Source organism: Heliangelus exortis, chromosome 29 (assembly GCF_036169615.1).
Source record: "Heliangelus exortis chromosome 29, bHelExo1.hap1, whole genome shotgun sequence".
In the NCBI taxonomy this organism is placed as follows: Eukaryota; Metazoa; Chordata; class Aves; order Apodiformes; family Trochilidae; genus Heliangelus; species Heliangelus exortis.
The window spans coordinates 4,947,188-4,958,454 of record NC_092450.1 but is presented as its reverse complement, the minus strand read 5'-3'; the positions used below and the strand labels follow the sequence as shown (position 1 = coordinate 4,958,454).

General features: G+C 56.9%; 1 protein-coding gene across 2 annotated transcripts; it reads left to right on the top strand.

Moving 5' to 3' along the window:
- Positions 1-1,178: 1,178 nt before the first annotated feature.
- CBX1 (chromobox 1) lies at positions 1,179-10,986 on the top strand. 2 transcript variants are annotated; one of them, XM_071728424.1, is made up of 5 exons: positions 1,179-1,328; positions 6,602-6,774; positions 7,296-7,473; positions 8,138-8,232; positions 9,076-10,986. In XM_071728424.1, the coding sequence occupies exons 2-5, from the start codon at positions 6,635-6,637 to the stop codon at positions 9,218-9,220; spliced, it is 558 nt and encodes a 185-aa protein (XP_071584525.1). In that variant the 5' UTR covers positions 1,179-1,328; positions 6,602-6,634; the 3' UTR covers positions 9,221-10,986. The 2 variants fall into 2 exon arrangements, with proteins under 2 accessions (XP_071584525.1, XP_071584524.1); XM_071728423.1 differs by having other exon boundaries at positions 6,599-6,774.
- The last annotated feature ends 281 nt before the right edge of the window (positions 10,987-11,267 follow it).

Genomic DNA, 11,267 nt, shown 5'->3' with positions numbered 1-11,267 from the left:
TACCAGGGACCACCCTCCCCCCCCCCTGCTCTCATCCAAGCTGGGAATGGACCAAACAGCCCCAAAAATTCCCTTACTTCTTCCTGGTTCTCCAACATCCTAAAGGCAGAGCCCAGAGGGAAACATCTGTGCAGGGAAAAGGGAAAAAAAACAAAGTTTGGTGAAGACAAAATCAGGGACCCCTCCCCACCTCTCCTCTTCCCCCCCCCCAGGGGACTCTGCAGCCCCCACCCCCCCCACCCCTCGGGGCCCTTTTTCCCCTTTCCTGACCCAGACGCAGCCCCTGCCCCAAATCCTCTCCCTGGAACCCCCCTGGATCCCGGAGCTCCTCATCCACCTGCTCCAGGCACCTTGCAGCCACGGAATTCCCACAATTTCGAGGAATGAAAGGTAAAGAAAAAAAAAAAAAGGAAGCAGCTGCGTTTCTTCTGCTTTTTCTGCTCAAGTTTGAACAGAGCCGCCCACAGCAGCCCCGGGGGGGAGGGGGTTCTGTCCCGAAATATCCCCAAATCTCCCCACCCACCCCCCCAAACCCATCACCACTCCGCTAACGGCCCGGTCCGCCCCCCCCCCCAGCTCAGCAGCAGCCCCAGGAGCCCGGACCGGGTTCGGATCTGACCCAGGAGCTTCCGAATCGAACCCCCCCCCGCCCTGAACCCCCCCCTTTCCCCGCCCCGAGCAGCTCCGGGGTTCGGGGGCCGCTCCCCTACGCCCCAGACGGAGGCGGCCACAGGCCCAGCCCCGCACCCCCGGCCCAAACAGCGCCCATCGCGGCCCAGGAGACCCCCGGAGACCCCCGGCCCCCTCCCCACCGCCGCCCCCCCGGGACCCCCTCACCTCCTCCCCAAGGCTGCGGCCCCTTTAAGCGGCGCGCCGGCGCGGCGGCCCTTATGGTGTGGGCGGTGCTTCCGCTTCCGGTGCGGGGGCACGCTGGGAGTTGTAGTCCTCCCCTTCAAGCGGCGGCACCGCGGCCTGCAAGCTCTTCGGCTACCGGCGGCCTCTCCGAGCGGCCGCGATCCCCGTCGCGGCGCGGAGCGGAGCCCTGAAGAGATCCCCGTGAGGCGGGGGAGCGGGAGGAAGCGTCGCCAGGACTACAACTCCCGGCGTTTCCCCGCGGCGCCGGACTACACCTCCCAGCGCGCCCCGCGGCGGAGGGGGCGGTCCCGGGTCGCGGCGCATGCGCGGTGGTGTCGGCGGGCAGCGGGGCTGGAAGGGCTCTTTTGTTCGAGGGAGGCGGCCGGGAAGCGCCAGGGCCGCGGCCTCAGCCCCCCCCGCCCCAGCCCCTGCGGCCCCTGCCCCTCGGACACCGTTTGGCGGGGCTGTGAAAGGTGAGGGGAGACGCGGAGGGGGGGGGCGGGAGGTGGAGGGGAGCCTGGGGGGGGATTTGGGGGTGGAGGGGGATGAGGTGGGGGGGGGGGGGAGAAGGGGGTGAGGGGGGGGCGTGAGGGGAGGGGGAGTTAAGGGGGGGAAAGCATTAGGGGGGGGTGGGTGCCCCCCGCCCCCTTAAAGGGGGTGCTGCCCCCCCCCATCCCGTCCTAAAAAGGGGGTGCAGGGGGAAAAGGGGAGGGGGTCCTGGGGGGGGGGTCGGGGGGGGCTTTGGGCAGAGCAGGGGTTGAGACATGAGGGGGGGGTTACAGACCCCTAAAAGTGTCCTTGGGGATGGAGCAGGGACCCTGCTGGGGGTGGGGGGTGGAGAGGGGGCGTTTGGGGGGGATTTAAAGGTGAGGGGGGGGCGTTCCCTGAGGGGGAAATTGGGGGAGGGGGGTCTTTGGGGGCTTGGAAAGAGGGGAGGGGAGCGAAGTTTTGGCGGGGAGAATGAGCGGGAAGCGGCTGCAGAGGCTGGGGAAGGGCAGGGGGGGTGGGGGGGCTCATCCTGGGGATTTGGGGGAGCAAAAAGGGGGGGGGAGAGACCCCTGCAGAGACCTCGGTGTGGGGCTGGGGGGGAAGGGAGGTGGGGGGGCTGGAAGTGATGGAAATGAGGGGGATGGAGATGGGATGGGGTTGGGGGGAGCCCCCCAGCTGGGTTGGGATTTGGGGTTGGGATTTGGGGGCTTCCTCCAGGTCCTTTGCTCAGGGCAGAATTTTGGGAGGGGTGGGAGCTGAGCCACCTGTGGAATGGGAGTGTGGAAATGTTTGTGGGAAGGGGTTGGGATGGAGCTGAGGTGGGATTTGTGTCTCTGGAGAAGGAAAAAGAGAATTTTTCCTAGAGGGGGTGAAAAAAAAAAAACCAAAAGCCCCAGAGCTCCCTGTCTGGGCTGTCTGGGGAGGGGATTTGCTCCGGATTCTGGAGCTGCTCCCATAGGGCTGGAATTTGGGGTGTGAGGACCCCAGAGGAGGGGCAGTGATGGGGGGGTTGGGGTTTGGAACTGGGAAGCAGGAGTGAGGTGAAAGGGAGAGCTCAGGGGGGTTCTGGCTGATCCATAACTCCAGGCTCTGTCTTAAAGTTTTTATTAACTTTAAAAACCCCAATAAATCCCTTGCACCCTTTTTTTTTTTTTTTTGGGGGAGGGGGGGGATGGGGAGGTGTTTGTGATGGGTCTGTGCAGAGAGAAGGGTCCTGTGTCCCCCCCCCCTTTGGGTTTGCAACCCAGGCAGTGTTTCCTATGAGTGAAAATGATGAGAAACAGATGTGGCTGCTGCAACCCTGCAAAAAAATAATCCCAAATAACCGGGGGGGGGACTCCCACCCCCTGGGGAGGGGGCTGCAGGGCCCAGGGTGGCACTGGGGGGGAGAACACAAAATCCCTGCTGGGGATCCCAATGTTTTTTTCTCTGATCTGAAGGGCTCAGGAGCTCTGCCCCCACCCAACCCATTCCCTGCCCTTCTCCTCCTGGGATTTCCTGCTCCAGGTTCTCTCCTGGGCTGTTCCCTCCGTGGCTCTGGGAAGCCCAGAGCTGGATTGTGAGCTTGGAGGTTGTGGCTTTTCTTCCCTTTGGTGTCTGCTCAGAGCTTTCAGCTTTCACTCAGACTCCCCAGAACTGGGTTGGGGTTGGGGTTTGTGTTTTTGTTGCTGGAGAGTGGAAGCCTTGAAATGTTTTCTTCTTCCCACTTCAAAAGGAAGAAGCTGCCTCCTGCCTTTCCCTGGCACGTGTGGAGCAGAACTTGGCAGCTCAGGAGCCCTTAAAAGCTCTGAGTGATCCCAGCCAAGTCTGAGAAAGGCAGCAGGAGGAGGAGGAGGAAACATTTTCAGTTTAAAACTCATTAAAGCTGAGCTGAATCCTGCAGCTCAGGGCCCTGAGCCTCTGGGTCTCCACCTTTTCCCTCTCAGGCATCCCAGAAAGGTGTTGGAGCTTCCCAAGAAAACGTCCCAGCCAGGGCCTGAGTGGTTTCTGGTTTTTCTGGTGGTGTTTTCACTGCCTGGATGCAGATTTCCAGGAGCTCTCCTGATCCTGGGATCTTCTGCCCTTGGATTTTCTGCTCAGGGTTCTGTCCACACCTTCCTGCTGCTCCTTTCTTCGTGGCCTTTTACTGAAGTTTGGATTTATTTATTTACTTTTCAAGTGCCTGAGGTGTGTCCTGGATCCTTTTCCTCTCAGCTGCTGCCCAAGAAGTTATTTTTTCAGTCCCTCTTTTCTTCTGCTTTCCTCTTCAGGGAGGATTTCAGCCCTGCCTTGAGTTCTGGGTACAAAGCAGCAAAGGAAAACGAAAGGATTTGGCTTGGGCCTGCCCTGAATTTGTCTGAAATCTTTTTTTTTTTTTTTTTTTTTTTTTTTTATAAGCCAGCTTGTTTTTTCCACAGATGGAGTCTAAAAAACTGAAGCTGACTTTTCAGATCCATGAGCTCTGTCCCAGGCAGGAGCCCCCCCAGCCCCAAACTCTACAGACAGGAGGCCACTTGTGTCCCTGCTGCAGGAATTCTCTCTCTTCCCCCCCCAAAAAAAAAAGCAAAATTGATGTTTTCCTTCAGCACTCACAAACTGAGCCCTGCAGAATCCTCCCTGTGCTGCCTTCCCAGACTTCCAGGGATGGATTCACCCTCTCCAGGGAAGCACCAGCTCCTTTTCCCTGGGTCCCAGCTCCTTTTCCCTGGGTCCCAGCTCCTTTTCCCTGGGTCCCAGCTCCTTTTCCCTGGGTCCCAGCACCCCCCAGGGGGTCAGTGTCAGGATGGGGTCTCTGGGGGCTCTGGAGAGGTGGCTGCAGGGTTGGATGCTTTGGGGTTGGGGGATTTGTCCCTCCCCTTGGCAAACTCTTCCTCCAAGTGCTCCTGGCCCTGGTTCTGCCCCAGCCCAGCCACACGACTGGGTTCTGCCTGGTTCTGCCAGCAGAACTCCCTGATCCAGGAGCCTTTCCAGAAGCCCCTGAGCTGAGCATCCTCGGGAGCCTGAGGGCAGAGTCTGACCAGTGCTCCCAGTCCCTGGACTGGGCAGGAATGGTTCTGCTGGGAGAGGGGAAGCCCAGGACCCCCCCCTTACCCCCCTCCAGGCTGTCTCAGGGTTCTGGTTGTAGCTGGACCTGGGACAGAACCTTCCTAAGAACCTCCTGTGCTGTGTGGCCACGCTGGGCTCTGAGCCCTTCTCCAGCAGGCACGAGGAGGAGGAGGAGGATGGAGGGGAGGAAGGAGCTGCCTGAAGAATTCCAGAGTGAAGGAAGAATTTCCAGAGTGAAACTCGAGCTCTCAGCTTCCTGCTGGGGGTGGGTCCGAGGCTGCAGCCCGGGGTTGGCTTCTGGCTGAGGGAAGATTCTGTGGGGAGGAGGCAGAAGCCTCCTGACCCTCTGCTCTTCGATCTGGGGGTTTGTTGTTTTTTTGTTTTTTTTTTCCTCCCCCCTCGCTGAACAGGGCAATAAAACTTCATCCCTGGGGGGGCTGGGAACACTCTGGGTGTGAGGGGGGAGCAGGGTCTGGCTGGGGGGGTCCCTGCTGGGCAGGGGGCTGCTCCCTGGGTTTGTTTTTTCACCCTGGGCAGATGCAGGAGCTCTGGGGGCTCAACCTGAGCAGCACCAGAACGAGTTCCCCCCCCTCTTCCCTCCTCCCTCTCTGCCCTGCAGCCCCCTCAGGTGCTGCCCCCTCATCTGAGACCCCCCCTCAGGAGAAAGGGGGGGGGATCCCAAGTGCTGAACATGAGCAGGAGGAGGAGAAGGGCTCTGGGACCCCCAAACCCCCCTATGCCCTGCTCCCCAGGGGAAGGTTCCTGCCCATGGGGCAGGGGGGGCTCTGTGCCCCCTCCCATCCTCTCTTTGAGTTTTGGGGGGCTCTGGTTTGCAGCCCCCTCCTGTGAGGGGATTTCACCCCCTGAGAGCTGCCCCCGGGCACCTCCCTCAGGCAGTGCAACCCCCCAGGGTTGGTTTGGGTTCTGTGTTCTGGTGCCACCCAACCCAACCCCAGCTTGCAGAGGGTTCAGCCAGCTGAGGTCTCTTCTGGAAGATTCCAGAGAACCCAAGAGCTGAAGTGAAAGCTCCCAGGTGCCTGACCTGCTCACCACTCACTTTGCTTGGTGGAAAACACTTATTTTTTATTTTTTTAATGGAATAAAAATCCAGAGAGGCTCCTGCTCAGCTGTGAGGAAGCTGAGGTTGGGTCAGGGAGAGACCTGGAACCTCCCAACCCCTTTGGTGGCTCTGAGTCCCTGCAGGGCTCTAAGGAATAAAAAATCCCTGCAGGAGCAGGAAGAGCTCAGGATCCTCCCAGGGAAGCTGAGGAGCAGCTGCTGAGCATTTCCAAGGAGCCTGGGGGTGTTTTGGGGGGGCTGAGGTGCACAAACCCCTGGGTTGTGGTGCTGCTGCCCTGAGCTGGGTTTGGGCTCTCAGAGGAATTTCCTTGCAGCCCCAGAACCTTTTCTCCTCCCTGGGAGCTGCAGCCAGGGCCACCCCAGGTATTTATGGCCACTAGCCCTGGGCTAGCTCAGGCCTGAGTGCTCTCTGAGCTCTGTGGCACTTGTGCTGCTTCCCGGGAAGCCCTGAAGAGACACACACAGAGGGATCTTTTGTTTCTGCTGTCTGGAGATCTCCAGAAGAAAAGGGGAGAGAAAGAGAGGAAAAAAAGAAAAACAAACCCACAAAATTTTCAGGGTTGGTGAGCGAGACAAATATCCCAGAATATCCCAGAGTGCAAATATCCCACATCTGTGGCCTGGCAGAGAAATGGCCACGGGGAGCTTGGGGTCAGGGACTGGGATTTGTGTTTCTTTTGGTGGATTTTGGTGTTGGTTAAGTTCTGGTTAAGTCCTGGTTAAGTCCTGGTTAGTAGCAGAGGTGCTGAGCAGGGTAAAGCTGAGGGTCAGCAAGGGGAGGGGAAGGGATGGGACAGAAAGGGGCAGGACCCAGGGATGCTGCTGCATTTTGGGAGGCTGAGGGGGGGGGTGTGTAGCAAAGAGGCACAAAACAGGGGTGGAATTGGGCAGAGTTTGGGTGGAATTGGTGAAAGAAGGGAGGCAAAAAAGCCAAAGCTGTGTCAGGACCCGGCGTGTGAATGCCAGGAGGTTCCTTTGGGCTTTTCCAGCTGTCAGGAGCATCCTGCTCCATCCTGTGGGATCTTCCCTGCTCCCCCCATCCCTCTGCTCACCCGGGAAGCATTTCTGGGCCCTGCTGACCCTGTCTCTGTCTCTGTCTCTCTCTCTCTCTCTCTCTCTCTCTCTCTCTCTCTCTGCTCCCCTCCCGCAGCAGCGTCGCCCCCAAGCTGAAAAACTGGCCAGCACAATGGGAAAAAAACAGAACAAGAAGAAAGTGGAAGAGGTGTTAGAGGAAGAGGAGGAGGAGTATGTGGTGGAGAAGGTGCTGGATCGGCGAGTGGTGAAGGGGAAGGTGGAATATCTGCTGAAATGGAAAGGGTTCTCTGAGTAAGTGTCTGCCTGCTGGGGGGGGCTGGGGGGCTGCGCCTCTCCCTGGCTCTGAGGTGGAGCTGGGAGGCCACGGGCAGCAGTGCCCCCCCCTCCTGACCTGGGGGGCTCCCACCCCCTTCTGGAGCAAGGAGATGGATACAGGGAGTTGGATTTCTCTGCTGAGAAGGGAAATAAAAATAACCCCCCCGAGGAGGGGAGAGAGGGAGAGGGAGAGGAGAGGAGAGAAGAGGAGAGGAGAGGAGAGGAAGGGGAGAGGAAGGGGAGAGGAGAGGGAGAGGGGAGGGGAGAGGAGAGGAGGGGAGAGAAGAGGAGGGGAGAGGGAGAGGAGGGGAGAAGAGAGGTGAGGAGAGGAGAGGAAGAGGAGAGGGAGAGGGGAGAGAGAGAGGGAGAGGAGAGGAGAGGGAGGAGACAGGACAGGACAGGACATCCAGACTGCTGCTTCTCTTCCTGGGCAGAAAGAGCTCCCCTGAGCTGCCCCTCTTGTCTGAAAATTCTGGTCTGGTCTCTTTGGTTTGCAGTGAGGACAACACCTGGGAGCCAGAGGAGAACCTGGACTGCCCAGACCTCATTGCTGAGTTCCTGCAGTCCCAGAAAACGGCGCACGAGAGCGAGAAGTCCGAGGGCAGCAAACGCAAGGCTGAGTCTGACTCAGAGGACAAGGGGGAGGAGAGCAAACCAAAGAAGAAAAAGGAGGAGGTGAGGAGGCAGGGTGGGGTTTCTGGGCTCACCTCCCAGCCCCTGGCACAGCGTCCAGAGGGCAGAGCAGACAGGCTCCAGATCTTCACCTCCTTGCTGCACGTGGCTGAAGCCGAGTTTGAAAAAGCTGTAGCTTGCAGAAGGAGGAATGAGATGTGGTCTGAGGCAGAGCTCCTGGTCAGTGCTGAGCTCTGACACTCAAGTGAAACCAAAAAAGGTCGAGGGAGCCCAACCAAAAAGGTAGAGGGAGTCCCACCTTCTCCTGAAGAAGCCCACGAGGGGTGAAACAGGAGCCAGGGGTTGGCTTCCCCTGCTTCCACACAAACCTCCTGCTCAGGTGTTTGTAGCTGCTTGGGCAAAGGGGCAGTGAAGGGCTCTGCAGTTCTGGGTTTCACCCCAGGAGCTGCTGAATCTTTTGGCCCCCAAGAGGAGTTGGAGCAGCAGGGGTTGGCACTCAGCTCCCTGCAGCCTGAGCAGGATCCTGGGGTCACCCCTGCCTGGTGTCCCCTCCAGGTGTCTGACCCACAGATCCTGCTGAGCCCAAAGCCTCTCCTGGTGACAGGGGGGCTGTGTCCCTCCCTCCCTCCGTGCTGCTCCAAGCAGGAACTTGTGTTTGTGCTGCTCCAAGTAGGAACTTGTGTTCCCTTTCCTTTCCCTCTCCCAGTCGGAGAAGCCGCGCGGCTTTGCCCGGGGATTTGAGCCGGAGCGAATCATCGGTGCCACGGATTCCAGCGGGGAGCTCATGTTCCTGATGAAGTGGTGAGTGTGGCTTTGGTGGCTGTCACTTCTTCACTTATTCTGTGCCAGAGAGGGAAGGAACCTACGCCCGGGGGAGTCCCTGCTACCTGGCACCAAATCTCTGGCGATGGCGCCGCCGCCTGAGCTCACCCGCTGCGCCGAGGCGAACGCGGATGTGAAACCTGCAGGTAGGGCCCTTGGGGGGGTCGTGTGGCTCTTGAGGTGTCCCCCCCAGCAGCCCTCGTCAGTTTGGGGGTGACAGAAAGAGGGGCAGAGTGTCGTGGTGCAGGCTGCGGCTGCAGAAGGCTGCAACCCAGAGGAGAGCCGGGACCGCGTCCCCTTCGGCCGTGGTGACCCAGAGCTTGTCACCCGTGCAGCTGGGAGCCAAACTGCTCAGAGTCACACAGAGAATTGGTTGGAAAAGACCCCTGGGAACACCGAGCCCATCCAGCAACCCAGAAAAACCCCACCATGCCCACCAGAGCACGTCCTGAAGTGCCACATCTCCACCGTTTTTTTGGACACCTCCGGGGATGGGGACTCCACCACCTCCAGGTGCAGGAGCCCTTTGCTTTTTGCACCCTCCCAGAAGTCTTGAGGGCAGGGCTGCAGTTTGGATTTGGCTCCTTCTCCCCATCCCTGACAATCCAGAGCTGAAGTCACACCTGATTTTTTTTTTTATTTTTTTTTTTTCCCCTGGGCTCACTGTGTTGCCTCTCCCTGCTCCAGAGCCTCTCGGGAAGGGCTGCCTCGGATCTCCCAGGGCCTTGGTTTTCCTGCTGCTCCTCCATTTATCTCTGGCTTCCAGTTCTTCCACCTCTCCCTCTGCAGCTCCCTGACTCCTTCCTCTGCTCTGCTCTGCAGGAAGAACTCAGACGAGGCTGACCTGGTCCCTGCCAAGGAAGCCAACATCAAGTGCCCACAGGTGGTCATCTCCTTCTACGAGGAGAGGTTGACATGGCATTCCTACCCCTCAGAGGATGATGACAAGAAAGAGGACAAGAACTAAAAAAACCCCCCTGGTCCCCAGCTCTGGCCCAGCTTTTGTCTGAAGATCTGAACTGTGGGTTTGAGCAAGAGGGAGAGAAGAGGAGGCAGCTGTGCTGAGGTGGGAACGTGGAGGTGGTTGGAGAAGGAGCCCTTTGGAGTCACAGCGAGGTCTCTGTGCCCTGCAGCTGCTCAACTGCTTCCTGCAGCCTCCTGCTGTGTCCTGATTCAAACCAGCCCGGCTCAAATTGAGGGGAGGGGGCTCGGGGGGGGGTTGAGGAGGGTGGGGGGAAGGCACTGGGGATACCAGAGGGGGCTGGGAGGAGGAATTTTAGGGGGATTTCTTTTTAAAGCTGTCAACTTCGCAGCCTGGGGGGAGAGGAGGGAAAGCCCCTTCCATGAAGGACTCTGAGAGGGGAGAGGGGGACACTGCTCAGCCCCAGCCTGCTCCCCAATAGTGTTAACTTTGCATTTTTACCACGTAGCATGTGTGTAGGGTTTTTGGGTTTTTTTTTTCTTTGTTTGTTTTGTTTTGTTTGTGGATTTTTTTTCCGTTTGTTTTGGGGTTTTCTCTTTTTTTTTTTTTTTTTTTTTTTTTTTTTCTGTGTTGTTTTGTTTGTTTTTTTTTTTCTTTTGCTCTTTACTGGTGTATTGGTCTGGGGCTGGGGGGGGGGAGGGATGTGGGGAAATTGATTTAATTGGGGGAGGGATGTGGGGAAATTGATTTAATTGGGGGAGGGATGTGGGGAAATTGGTCTCTGGTTTAACTGGGGGGGGGGGGGGAGGGAGATGAGAGATCTTGTGAGGATGTTCCAAATCATTTCCAGATCTTTTTTAAAACCTGAATTCAGAGAAAAAAAAAAAATTAAAAAAAAAAAAAAGGTGTGTGTTTTGGGAGGGGGTGGGGAGGGAAATGCCCAGAATTGATGAACAGAACTGAGGAGACAGAGAGACTGACACGAGACTGAAACTGTGAATGTCCAAATCTCTGGAGCTGAGATCTCCAAACCCTGCGAGGTTTTTAGGGGGGGTTGGGGGGAGGGAGGGGGGAGGGGAACCTTGTGAAAATGCAAACTTGTGATTCGTATTGTCCTGAAGCAGAACTGCCAGTCACTGACACGAGCATTGTTTGGGGTGTGGGGGGGGGGCAGTGGGTTTTAACCCTTTTCAAGCCTTTCTACCCTTCTTTCCATTACAAGGTGCTATTTCTGAAAAATGGGGGGTGGGGGGAGGGAGAAACTTCTGGCTCCTTGTTCCTTTTCTCACCTGCATTTGTCCTGCAGCAGCATCAGGAACCTTTTAGCTGGGGAAGGGCGAGGAAACCAACAGCAGCACAAGAAACAACAACAACAACAACAACAAATCAGTTCCATACCCTCCCATCCCAAGCAAATGTTTGGAGGAGGCCGAGGCCTCGGTGCTGGAGCTGGATGTGTAACCCTGAACCTTCTGAGTTGTTGTTGTTTTTTGCTTTTGTTTTGTATTTTGGGGTTGGTTTTTTTTTTTTGTCGTTTTGTTTTCTTTTTTTTTTTTTTTTTTTAAATCAGATTTATTACAAATACTGAACTATTTAATGTCTGGAGTCTCGAGCCCCACCAGGCTCCAGGCACCTCCTTGTAGGGTGATATGTATCTAGACTTGCATTGTACAAACCTTTTTTTAAAAGCATGTGTTTAGGTTTCTGTGAAAAATGTTGTTTAAATGTAAAGTACGTGTTTGGATTTTAACTTCATACCGAGCTCTTGTCAGTTTTTTTGTCTCAATAAAATTTTAGATTTATAATCCTGATTTCTTTTTTTATTTTTCTTTTTTTTCTTTCTTTCTTTTTTTTTTTCCTTTCTGTTCTTCTCCACCTTCCTTACTCCTTCCTCCAGCTCCTTGTGCATGAGGTGAGTGATGAGGTGCAGAGCAGGTGTCAGGGCACAGTGAGCCTGTGAGTTAACCAGATAACCTGCTGGTTAACCTCCTGGTTAACCTGTGATTCTCTGGGTAACTCTGCCACAGCCCAGGTGGCCCCGTGGGGTGGTGGCAGCACCAGGAGCCGTTGGTGCCAGGTCCTGGTTTGTGTT

Coding starts and splice junctions, on each gene's coding strand:
- CBX1 (XM_071728424.1), top strand. CDS start 6,635: ATGGGAAAAAAACAGAACAAGAAGAAAGTGGAAGAGGTGTTAGAGGAA. Junction 6,775..7,295: donor AAATGGAAAGGGTTCTCTGA/GTAAGTGTCTGC, acceptor TTTGGTTTGCAG/TGAGGACAACACCTGGGAGC. Junction 7,474..8,137: donor CAAAGAAGAAAAAGGAGGAG/GTGAGGAGGCAG, acceptor TCCCTCTCCCAG/TCGGAGAAGCCGCGCGGCTT.